The 13,103-nt window shown below is 48.2% G+C and overlaps 1 protein-coding gene across 2 annotated transcripts in view; it reads right to left on the bottom strand.

Annotated features, from left to right (window-relative positions):
* FBXL2 (F-box and leucine rich repeat protein 2) overlaps window positions 1-8,415 on the bottom strand; it is a 51,965-nt gene extending 43,550 nt beyond the window's left edge. For both annotated transcript variants that reach the window (XR_014774004.1, XM_084754804.1), the window contains exons 1-2: window positions 8,340-8,415; window positions 162-223 (exon numbers count right to left, since the gene is read on the bottom strand). Coding sequence is in view for 1 of the 2 variants with exons in the window: in XM_084754804.1 (XP_084610930.1) it covers window positions 162-223; window positions 8,340-8,342 (65 nt within the window). In the remaining variant the exon portion in view is untranslated. The remainder of the gene's footprint in view (window positions 1-161; window positions 224-8,339) is intronic.
* Between the last annotated feature and the right edge of the window lie 4,688 nt (window positions 8,416-13,103).

The following is a 13,103-nucleotide window of genomic DNA, read 5'->3' as shown; positions in this document are numbered from 1 at the left end:
AAACCAAGTAAAACATAGCAACAAGCTAAATGGCATTTTATAAGACAAAACCGAAAAGTAAGTGGGCCCTGTGCCTCTGTAGCTCGGGACTACACTGAGACAGAGGCCACCTTGCAGCTGGAGGCAGGAGCCACGCCGAGCTCTCTAACGCTCACACCTACCTTAGGAGGAGTTCCTTGGGTAACTTTTTGTTGATAAGGCCGTCGTCATTGCTTGAGAAAACCTGCAAGGAAGAGAGAAACTGGAAAACGGTTCTTTGCCCATTGTATGAAAAAAACTTAAGCCACATGTTTTTTTTATACTGGATCAGAACAGCACCACTTACTCTCCTACAGAAGACAAAACCCAACAGCACCACCCTTCACAACTGGAGGTCAGTTCCCAGCAGCCATGTCAAGTGGCTCACACCCACCTATAACTCCAGCTCCGGGGGATCCAATACCCCCAGCATCTGCGGCACCAGCACACAAGCGCATCTACCACCCCAACCCCCACAAACATATATACATAATTAAAACTAATAAAAAGAAATCTTTTTTTAAAATGTCAACACACAGACATCTGTGTACTGCACTGTGTTGGAGACTCTGGTCAGTAAACAGCTAGACGAACAGAGGTTGTAAAGGGAATAACAGGATGGGCACCACTTAAAGACACAGCATTGTATGTGGACAACTCTAGAAACCCGCAAAAACATATCAGAACTTGTCAAAAAATGCAGTGACACTATCCATTTATATCAAGGAAATATATTCTTAATTTTACATTTAATTATATGCATGTGTGTGTGCATGTGAGTGCAGCACCCTAGAAGGCCAGAAGAGGGCGCTGGATCTCCTGGAGCTGGAATTATAGGCAGTTGTGAGCTGTCCACAACTGGGTGCTAGGTGTTAGGAACTGAACTCCAGTTCTCTACAAGAGCAGCCAGTGCTCTTTACTGCTGAGCCATCTCTCCAGCTACAATAAAGTGTATTTCTATACATTATTAGCAATGGACAACCTTGAAATGAATCCAAGAAAGCAATCGCACAATGGCATTAAAATAAATAAAATATTCAGAAGTTAGTTTGACCTGGAAAAAAAGTTTAAGAGTTCCACGCTGAGATGTTATTCTGGGTTGGAGAAATCACTCAATGGGCAAGACAGTTTGCTGTGCAAACACAAGACCTGTGTTTGAATCCCAGCACCCACGTGAAATAGCCAGGCATGGCTGTGGGTGCTTGTAACCCAGCCCTGGGTGACAGCGGACCCCAGCTCAGCCAGCCAGCCAGGCTGAACCAGTGAACTTCAAGTTCAGTGAAAGACTCTGTCTCAAGGGAGTACAGTGGAATGTGATGGGGGGGAGCGTCCTGCACTGGTCTCTACGTGCATGTCCACACGCGCGTGACACAAATAAATATACCTAAAATATCTTAATATTCTAGGGTTTTTGTTTTTTTGTTTGTTTGGTTTTTTTAAAGATTTATTTGTTTATTATTATGTATACAATGTTCTGTCTGCATGTACACCTGCAGGCCAGAAGAGGGCATCAGATTGCATTATAGATGGTTGTGAGCCACCATGTGGTTGCTGGGAATTGAACTCAGGACCTTTAGGAAGAGCAGGCGGTGCTCTTAACCTCTGAGCCATCTCTCCAGCCCCCTTGGTTTTTGTTTTAACTTTTAAAAAAAAAGTTTCTGACTCTGTGTGTGCTTGTTTGAATGAAAATTACTCCCAGAGGCTCATAGGATTGTCACTATTAGGAGGTTTAGCCTTGTCAGAAGAAGTGCGTCTCTGGCTTTGGAGTTCCACAAGCCCAAGCCAGGCCCAGTGTCACTCTCAGTTCCTGCTGGCTGCTGATCCAGATGTAGAATTCTCAACTACCATCCCAGCAGCACGTCTACCTGTGACCCCCAAGCTGCCATGCTTCCTACCACGATGACAAAGGATAAATGTCTCAACTGTAAGCCCCAATTAAAGGCTTTCCTTTACAAGAGTTGCACCTGTGCAATTGTGTGTGCAGTGCCCACAGTGGCCAGAAGAGGGCGTCGGATCACCTAGACGTGGAATTACAGGCAGCTGTGAGCAGACACGGGTGCTGAAAACTGAACTTTAAATTGGTCCTTTAGCCGGGCGGTGGTGGCGCACGCCTTTAATCCCAGCACTTGGGAGGCAGAGGCAGGCGGACTCGCTGTGAGTTCGAGGCCAGCCTGGTCTACAAAGTGAGTCCAGGATAGCCAAGGCTACACAGAGAGACCTTGTCTCGAAAAACCAAAAAATAAAAATAAAAAAAATAAAAGGTCCTTTAAAGGAGCAATCTTAAGTGGTGAGTCATCTTTCCAGTCTTAAAAAAAAAAAAATAAGCTTTTAACTACAAAGCTACAGTAACTGAAACAGTGAAGTCCTGGCATTATTAAGAACAAATAGATGATGTGAACAGAACTGAGAGCCCAGATACAAACTCTTACAGCCAGGAGCTATTGATTTACATGGCAAAGAAGCCTTTTCGAGAAATGGCGCTAGGAGGACAGGCTATCCTCATGAAACCAAGGGGTTGGACTCTGCCTCCACCACACAGAAGAGGACACTCCCAGTAAAGGCAGGCGATGTAAACACAGGATCACCAACCGCAACCTTCATGTTGTGAGCTATGTGACAACTTAACCTAAACTATGACACCAAAGCACATGTAACCAAAACAAACAAACAAACAAAAAATGCAGGCAAGTTGGACTTCAGCTGGGCATGGTGGCACACATCTGTAACCCAGCACTCTGGGAGGCAGAGGCAGGTGGATCGCTGTGAGTTTGAGGCCAGCCTGGTCTACAAAGCGAGTCCAGGACAGCCAAGGCTACACAGAGAAACCCTGTCTCAAAAAGACAAAAAAAAAAAAAAAAAAAAAGGCAGGCCAGCACTGGGGAGAGAGGCTCAGGGTAAGGACATCTGTTCAGCAAGCATGAGGATCTGAGTTCAAATCCCCAGCACCCCCCCCCACCCACACACACACACAAAAGGCAGCACGGTTGAGCATGCCTCGAACCTCAGCATTGGAGAGGGCAGTGTTGGAGACGGACAGTTCCAAGGAACCCACTGGCCAGCTAGCAGGGCTGAAATGGTAAACTTCAGGCTCAGTGTGAGACCGTGTCTTTTTTTTTTTTTTAGATAGGGTTTCTCTGTGTAGCCTTGGCTGCCCTGGACTTGCTTTGTAGACCAGGCTGGCCTCGAACTCACAGCAATCCACCTGCCTTTGCCTCCCAAGTGCTGGGATTAAAGGCGTGCGCCACCACGCCCGGCTGAGACCGTGTCTTAAGGCAGAGGAAGACAGGGGCATCTGGCACCCTGCTCCGGCCTCTACATGCACAGCCATGTGCACCCTCCCACTCATGTGTATGCACCTCATGACACAAGTCATACATAAAGACAGCTCAGTGAGAGAACTGGCAAAGAACTACCGGGCGTGGTGGCACACACCTTTAATCCCAGCACTCTGGGAGGCAGAGGCAGGTGGATCGCTGTGAGTTCGAGGCCAGCCTGGTCTACAAAGTGAGTACAGGACAGCCAAGGCTACACAGAGAAACCCTGTCTCAAAAACACAAAACAAAACAAAAAGAAAGAAAGAACTGGCAAAGAAGCCAGATGTGATGGTATGTGCCTGTGGTCCCAGCCACCTGGAAAGATTCTCTTCAATCATAGTTTTGAGACCAGCCTGGGCACCGCAGCAAGACCATCTTGTAGATAAGCAAAGAGTGCACCTCAGGTGAGAGAGCACTTGCCAAGCGAGGGAAGACCTGGTTTTTATCCCCAGCACTGCATGAGCTGTGAGGCCCGCCTGCCACCCTGGCATTTGGAAGGTAAAGGCACGGGCATTGGAACATGAGGGTCATTCACAGCTACACACAAGCTTGAGGCCAGCCTGTGACATGTGAGACGCCGTCAACACACACACAGAGCACTAAGGGGTCACATTCGCCTTTAGTCCCAGTACTTAGGAAGCAGAGGCTTATAGATCTCTGGGAGTTCAAGGCCAGTTTGGTTTACACAGTAAGATCCTACCCCAACAAATAAACAAAAAAACAAACAAAACTTCAAAACTTACAACCGCCTGCTAACTCCAGCTCCAGAGACCCAATGCTCTCTCTTCTGGCCTTCTCAGGCATCCACACTCATGTGCACAGACACACAATTAAAAACAAATTTTATGGGCTGGAAGGTTAGCTCAGTGGTTAAAAGTAGCCAGTGCTCTTAGCCAGAGGTCCTGAGTTCAATTCCCAGCACCCACATGGTGGCTCACAACCATCTATAATGAGATCCGATGCCCTCTTCTGGCATGCATGTGGACATGCAGATACATAAAATAAATAATAAAAATAAATAAATAAATAAATCCCAAAAGCCAGGCAGTGGTGGCACATGCCTTTAAATCCAGCACTCAGAGGCAGAGGCCAGCCTGGTCTACAGAGAGCAAGTTCCAGGACAGCCAGGGCTACATAGAGAAATCTTGTCTCAAAAAATAAATAAATAAATAAATAAATAAATAAATAAATAAATCTAAGTCAAAACAGCAAACAAAAACTCAAACAGGCTGTGGCTGAGGTGATCACAGGTCTTTGCAAGGAACTACTACTATTCTAACTGGAGATGGTGTGCCCATCAGATTCCCTCCCAAACACTTCTGTTTATGCCACAGACCGGCCCAGTCAGCTTTAGTCACAGAGGCTAATTTTTGCAGTGAGCTGCAATTACAGCAGGGATTCGTACCTGGTCAGAACACTGAGCCCTAAAAAGGGCACCGATGTCACCCGCCCCAGTGCTCAAGAAATGTGGTGGACAACGGTGGCGGAAAGAGCGAGGGGGCTGGAGAAGTGGAGTGCACTGTGAATGCCATCCGTCCTCTGTGCAGGACAGAGACCGTGCACTCTGGAGCTCTCAGCAGGGATGCCGGAGGGGCGCAGGAATTCAAAGGGACTAGCTCAGAACTCTGGCAAAATATGGAAGAAAGCTGCTGCAAGAGTGATGGAAATTATTGTTCATCTCAACGACATCAGGAGCAGGAGTCCGGTCAACGAGCAGAGCTCTCACCACAGACCTGTCCGTCTCAGTCAGCACCTCCCCCTGAGGTGCAGGGGACTGCGAGCCTTGTGCGTGCCAGGCATGTGCTCTACCGCTCGGCCACAGCCTTCATTCTGAGACAAGGTCTTTCTAAATGACCCAGGTTGGCCTTGGACTCGAGACCTTTCTGCCATAGCCCACGTCAGGAGCATGGGTGCCAGCAATCCCAGCACCTAGGAGGCTGAGGCAGGAGAACCACCACAAATTCAAAGCGGGCCTGGACTACATAGTGAGTTCTAGACCAGCCAGGGCTATAAAAAAAAAGATCTGCTTTAAAAGATTTAAAAAAAAAAAAAAAAAAAAGAACAGCAACAAAACCTACAGGAGCTCAGTTGATAAAGTGCTCATCACGAAGGTATGAGGGCTTGATCCTCAGATGATACAAAAAACAAACAACATCAAGAACACCAACTGAGGCCCATAATCCATCCCAACACTCAGGGAGGCAGAGGCAGGCGGACCGCTGTGAGTTCGGGGCCAGCCTGGTCTACAAAGTGAGTCCAGCGGATCGCCGTGAGTTCGAGGCCAGCCTGGTCTACAAAGTGAGTCCAGGACAGCCCAGGGTACACAGAGAAACCCTGTCTTGAAAAACAAAAAACAAAACAAAACAAAAACAAGAACCCCAACTGTAGCTTCTGCTTTAATCCCAGCAGAAGAGAGAGGTGACCTCCGGGCTCGATGGCCAGCCAGTCTAATTGGTAAACTTCAGATTCAGAGAGAGACTCTGTCTCAAAAAAAAACAAAAAAACAAAAAAAAAACCTAGGTAGCCAGCACCTGAGGGGCAACACTCAAGGCTGACCTCTGACCTGCACACACATACCCACAAGAGTCAAAAGGTAAGAAAGAAACGATAGTATAAAGAGGAAAACTACCATTAAATATTTGAAGTTTTCCCCAAATTCATGCTTCCCAAGCCTGTAACAGGACCCGTACAGACAAAATCAGAAAGTGGGGTACAAAATAAGGGGGAACAACAAGGAATAAAAATGGGAAAAATCCATTGAGATGTAATATGAATAAATTAATAAAATAAAATTTTTAAAAATGGGAAAAACATGTTGATATGACATACAAATTAAAAAATAAATTTGTCTTACATGCTGAACTAAAGAACAGCAGATTTCATTGGCAACAGGGAAATATATTCTAACATCGAGTGTGCTCCAAATGAGTTAACTCAAAGCAACCCCTGGATGCCTGTAGACAGCAGCCACTGGAGACAACTAGAAAGAATAGAAAAGGAGACGAGGAGGAGAAAGCCAAAGAGGAGGGGGAGAAAAACCAAAACTGGGGACTGGGAAGAGGGCAGCAAAGGCTAGGAGGCAACTTTGTACAGACAATGCTGCCCTGTCCTGAGGCTAACCTGCATTGTGTAAATCATCAGGTCCGTGACCCACAAAGGGAGGATGCCAAGTCCCGTACACTAAGGTGATGGACAAACTCACAGAGCTGTCCTAGCGTTAACAGGCGTTACCATGGCCAGCTCCTGTGCCGCTAATCCCTTTCCATTAGGCTTTGCCACGGGGTGGGGTGGGGTGGGGTGGGGGTGTAGGGTGGGGGTTGCTGAATGCAGAGCCCGGAGAGAGCCAGGCCTGCCCACTCTGCCCCTCAGCAACCTAACCCAAGGCTGCAAACAAGGCGCAAAAAGAAAGAAGCTGCACCTTCTACTCCACCGCCAGCTCCACAGGGGGACACGGCATGCTCTACAGTACAGCCCCACGTGTGTGCGGTGTCTGTAACCTCAGCAAGGAGGACGCCGTGGGTGGGAGAGGCAGGAAGATACCCAGGACTCCAGGGTCAGGGAGAGACCTCATCCAGACATGGACAGGAATGGAAGACATCCAATCACGGGCCTCTGGACCTCACACGCGCAGCTACACCTATGCGCGCTCACGCGCACGCACGCACACACACACACACACACACACACACATGCCAAGCAAGTCTCCATCTAATTACTCATGGTAAATAGTTTGGGTTTTTTGGGTTTGTTTTGTTTTTTTACATTTTAGTATGTATATGGAGGGCATGCCCTGTACAGAGGTCAGAGGACAATTTACGGGGCCTGGCATGGGTCAGCATTGGCAGTAAGTGCCTTTACCCACTGAGCCATTTCACCAGCCCTCTAGATGCCTATTTCTTTTTCCTTTTCTTTCTTTCTTTTTTGTTTGTTTGTTTTGTTTTTTACGTCAGGGTTTCTCTGTGTTAGCCTTGACTGTCCTGGACTCACTTTGTAGACCAGGCTGGCCCTGAACTCACATTGATCCGCCTGCCTCTGCCTCCCGAGTGCTGGGGTTATAAGGCGTGTGCTACCATGCCCCACTAGATGTGTATTTCTTAAAATTGGACACTTCTCTATTAGCTAACCCTCAAATACCCCATTTCCGTGTGTGTGTGTGTGTGTGTGTGTGTGTGTGTGTGTGTGTGTGTGTGTGTGTGTGTGTGTGTGACAGTCACAAACCAGGGAGCTCACTTCTCTCCAGGATGGAGGGCTCTCAAGATACTACACCTGAACTTTGCCCATAAAAGCCAGCACGCAGACCAAGCCAATTAAGTCTTTAAACAAGAAGTTAATGGAGGCCAGGTGGTATTCCCACCGCCTTTCAAGTTTATTGAGCAAAGCTAACGGCTTCTGTAAGGCGTTTACAACGTACTAATGACAGATTCATTAAATCCCTGAGAGTGCAACACTCGGGGGGGAAAAAAAGTACAGTCCAATGTCCCCTATTTTTATAAAAGGGGTGAAGAGGTCTCCCCGAAGCCACCCATTAAATACCCTAGTGCTTGGGAGCCCCGTTAGGACGCTGAACTTGAAACAAGTGCATGGTACGGTATTGACATCATGGCATAAAAGCAATCCGAAGTACGCAGACTGAAGAGTGTGGGTATCTATGTAACCACACCCTCTGGTGGCTTCCCGGGCACGCTCCGGCCGAGCAGCGTCACGGCGTCGGGGTGGTCCACAGAGTGGAGGTCCCGGGTGTGTGATCCAGACGCGGAGCGTCAGAGAGCACAGCGTCCCGGTGCGCGCCCCTCCACCACCACCCCCAACGCCGGACCTGGGGACCTGGGGTTTCCTTCTTCAGGACCAATCCCATCAGCCTTGCCCTGCCCTGCCATGCCCGGCCTCACCCGGCCCTGCCCTGCCATGCCCGGCCCTGCCCCGCCTAGCAGGCCTTGGCTCTTCTCCACACCCGCCCTTGGGCGCCCAGTATCTCCGCTGCCCGGCGGGCGCGGGCCCCAGACTCACCATGGCCGCGAGCGCGCCCACAGCTCGGAGTCACACGGCGCCGGCGACGCCCGTTGTCCTGGTGACGCCAGCCCGGCGCCCCGCCCCGGCCTCAAGGTGGGCTTAGAGGTAGCCATTGGCCCTCGTCTGCCACGTGATCTGTAGGCGGGCCCATAGGCCCTCCCACTTGTGCCCCACGCAGCTGAAAGGGGGGCCTGGCTGTTTGTGGTACTGCACACCTGGTCCTTTCCCATCACTAATGCACCACCTTGGCACCCTCGCAACTGACAGGTGCCTCAGCCATGCACTCAGTGGTCAGAGCTAGACACCTTTGTAGGTTCTCTCTACTAAAAACCCAGAAAAACAACAACAAAACCCCAAATTGTTGGAGCTGGGGATGTGACTTAGATGGTAGACCTCTGGGTCTAGTGTGCGTAAAGCCCTGGGTCCCATCCCCAGCACCACGTAAACACAGCGTGGTGGTGCACACCTGTAATCTCAGCACCTGGAAGGTGGAGCCTGGAGGACCAGAAATTCAAGGTCATCCTCAGCAACCTAGCTAGTTCGAGATCAGCCTGGGATACATGAGGCCTTGTCTTGAGAAAAACAAAAAAACGAAAAACAAAAACACCAGCTACCCAAGATGGTAATTATTGAGGCCATTATAAATGGCCAATGAATAAGATCACAATAAAACCAGCATCTGAAACGGTATTCTAATCTGTTTGCTTTTGTGCTTCCAATCCAATACACATACGGAAGCATACATTTATTCCATAAGCTACTTTTCTTTTAGATTAAAAAATGGCTGTCCTTAAACTGGTATGCCGTGGCTAAGGTGGAGTTCCAAGTGTTCAAAGCAAAACTGACCAGTATAGACAGACCCCGCCCGCATCTCAAGCACATGAACACATTTTATGTGTCATCTTTGCAGAGCCTTTACTGATGTGGCCTAAGAAACACAGCTTCTAATATAGTAAGTGAGACAGCAACTGGTTGGATGTTGTAATGTGATTGAATAAAATGTGGATCTCCTCAGATCCAGCCCATCGACCTGGTGGGGAAAAATACTTGGTCTGGGAATGAGGCTCGGCTGGTAGAGTGCCTAGCACGCAGGAAACCATTAAATCAGAGGCTCATGAGAAGAGTCCTGAGAGCAAGTGGCTTCTGCGCAATGCTATGCGGGACATCCGTGTCCCTCCCTCCCTCCAAGGACGAGTGGCCATGAGGAAAGAAGAGCAGAGAGATTGCAAGCACCAGAGGAAGAGGAAAAGTGCCATGATACGATGCCCTCAGGATATGGCTGTTGCAGCTGGGGCTCCCTGCACAAGGCCTGACACACACAAGGAACATGAAAGTAGGAGGGAGGACCAGGTGGGAGGAAAAGGGGGATAAGAGAGAGGAGTGTGAGGTAAACTTGACCATAATATAGTGTGCCTGTGCGTGTGCCTGTGCCTGTGTGTGTGTGTGTGTGTGTGTGTATGTGTGTGTGTGTGTGTGTGTGTGAAATTGTCAGTGAATTAAAAAGTTTTTAAACTGAAATAAAAAGCTAATGGACCGTGCCCTAGTTGCTGGGATTAGCGCTTTTATAAAAGGGCCTGAGAGCCTGAGCCCAGTGCCTTTGTACCCTCTGCCACGTGAGGACACAATGTTCGTCCCTTTTGAAGGACAAAGCTACAAGATGCCGTCTCTGGAGCAAAGAGCAGCCCTCACTGGACACTGAACCAGCTTGGGTTTCAGACTGGAACTTTCCAGCCTCCGTAACACAAAATACAGATTCCTACTTCTTACAAATGACCCATCCGTGGCATTTTGTCATAGCAACATGAACAGATTGACACACGGTGGCACCCGTCTCTCCTCTAGTGGTCTCTCTGGCATTTAAGACAAAAATAGATATGTTAACTCTTCCAATGGTCTGTCGTCAGTTACTCACCTCTTCCTGTCATGAAACAACCCAATAAAAGCAACCTCAGAGAGCAAGGGCTAGCTCCGGCTCACAGTTTAAGGTTATGACAGGGAAGACAGGAGCACGAAGTAATTCGTCATATTGTCACATTGCGTCCACAGTCAGGAAGTGGTCGGAGCGGGCTGGTGCTCAGTTTGCTTTTTATTCAGCCGGGGACCCTAGCTTATGGACGGCCAGTCACATGTAGGATGAATCCACCTGACTCAAGTAACCTAACCTAGGGCCCCCTTCACGGACATGCACAGAGGTGTGTCTCCTACATGATTCCGGACCCTGCCAAGCAGACGATCAGGTTTTAACAATCACAATCAATGAAGCCCTACATGCTGGGGATGCACACATTCCACTAGCTGTTTGCAACTGCTGGTTCCACAAACCGGAACAGAGACTCCCAGGGCAGCCTGTGCTAAAGTAAAAAACCTGGCTGAGCCAGAAATGTCTATAGACACAGGATGGGTAAATGCAGTAAAAGGCTTGGCTACCTACCTCCACTTGGCCTCACCTTGGTTTGCAGGAACAGCAGGCCTGCTAGACAACCCATCTGGTAAGGGTGTGGAGACTACCCCGCAGGCAGCAATCCTGCTGCACAAAGGCCCAGCCTGATCCTGAAACGTTGGTCAATTGACCGCTGGTTTAAACCCCCTTTAATTAAATATGGCTTCCCCTCCTCAGCTACAGAGTCTTGAACAAGATCTTTGCAACCTGCTGATGACAATGCCAAAGAGGTCACCATTACCTTTTCTGTTTGAGTGTATGGAGGTGACTTTTTGGGACCTCCCTGAGTCAGGCCTCTGGCACAGGACTCCAACAATACCCCTATACTATTCCACTTGATATCCTAAGGATCTTTAAACCTACTAAACTCCAGCGATGGTCCCCTGCTTCCTTCCCTACGTTATACAGCTGTGTAGCCCAGGCTGACTTTGAACTCGTGGTAATCCCTCTACATCAACTTCCCACTAGGCCTGACTCACTACTAAGATGTGTACTATGCCTTAACATCCACACCTGAAGCCCTGATGGTTACACAACCTGCAGCCTTTGTGAATGTTCATCCTGGACCTTCCTGAGCTGAGGGGATTTTTTTTTTTCTTTTTCTTTCTTTCTTTCTTTTATGGTTTTTTGAGACAGGGTTTCTCTGTGTAGCCTTGGCTGTCCTGGACTCACTTTGTAGACCAGGCTGGCCTCGAACTCGCAGCAATCCACCTGTCTCTGCCTCCCCTCTGCCAGGCATGGTGTCACACACCTGTGATCCCTGCACTCCAGAGGCTTTGTGAGTTAGAATCCAGTCTATTCTACAAAGCAAGTCCAGGACAGCCAAGGCTACACAGTGAAATCATGTCTTGAGAAAGAAAACAAAACAAAAAAAAAAGTGGAACTCAATCAAACACATACTATTACCTACTAAAGCTGCCATATTTATGAAGGCAGGTCAGTCACTCAGCTATTATAATTTTATAAACTTGCTATTACTGATATGGAAAAGGGAGCTTTGTAAAATTTCTGCTATAGATGGTCTATTTCTTTCATATTTTTAAATCAGTTTTTGTGGCTTATTTAAGTTGTTATGTGCCTTCCACATCTGCTGGGAAGCATTCTCATGGAGGTTTGAGGCCATGGAGAATATCAGGAAGTATATATAGGAATATTTTTAACATTTATGTATTTTTTTTAAAGATTTATTTATTTATTATGTATACAGTGCTCTGCCTGTTTGTACACCTGCGGGCCAGATAACATTATAGATGGTTGTGAGCCACCATGTGGTTGCTGGGAATTGAACTCAGGACCTGTGGAAGAGCAGTCAATGCTCTTAACCCCTGAGCCATCTCTCCAGCCCAACATTTATGTATTTATGGGAGGGTGGGGGATGTGAGTGCCACAGTGTACGTGGAGGTCAGAGGACAACTTGTGGGAGTCAGTTCTCTCCTTTCCCCTTGCTGAGGTAGGGTTTCTCTCGTTCCTTCCGCTGCTCTGTGTGTCTCAGGCTTCCTAGCTGTCTTAGTCCGTGTTCTATTGTCGTGAAGACATACAACCACCATGGCGACTCTTATCAGAGAAAACGTTTAACTGGGGCGGCCTTATAGATTCAGAGGTTTAGCCCGTTATCATCATGGTAGGGAGCATAGCAGGCAGACATGGTGCTGAGGAAACTGAGAGAGCGCTCTACCTCTGGATCTGGAGGCAGCAGGAAGAGAGAGAGCCACTGGGACTGACCTGAGCTTCTGGAACCTCAAGGCCCTCCCTCAGTGACACTTCCTCTGACAAGGCCACACCTCCTAATCCTTCTCAAGTAGTGCCACTCTCTGATGACTAGGCACCCAAATATATGGGACTAAGAGGACCATTCGTATCCAAACCAGCACAGAGGCCACAAGGTTCTGGGCATTCTGTATTCACCTTCCGTCTTGCCATAGGAGTGTTGGGATTACAGATCTAAGTAAACACACACACACACACACACACACACACACACACACACACAACTCACACACACACAGCTCACACACAGCTCACACAGCTCACACACACAGCTCACACAGCTCACACACACACACACACACACACACACACAACTCACACACACACACACACACAGCTCACACACCTGTCTTTGTGTGTGGCTTCCAGGGACCATTCTCACGTTACATGAACAGCAAGTGCAGAGCCTGGTGACATTATTTTTGATCAATATTGTTTCTTTTTCAGAGTATCCACAGGATCAAGGCTTTTAGCCACTGATGGACTACGCATAGGTCAGAGACTTTCCCACACTTTTTTTTTTTTTTTTTTTTTGGTTTTTCGAGACAGGGTTT

This window comes from Acomys minous (assembly GCF_964271855.1).
Source record: "Acomys minous genome assembly, chromosome: 13".
In the NCBI taxonomy this organism is placed as follows: domain Eukaryota; kingdom Metazoa; phylum Chordata; class Mammalia; order Rodentia; family Muridae; genus Acomys; species Acomys minous.
This window is presented reverse-complemented; position numbering and strand designations above follow the sequence as displayed.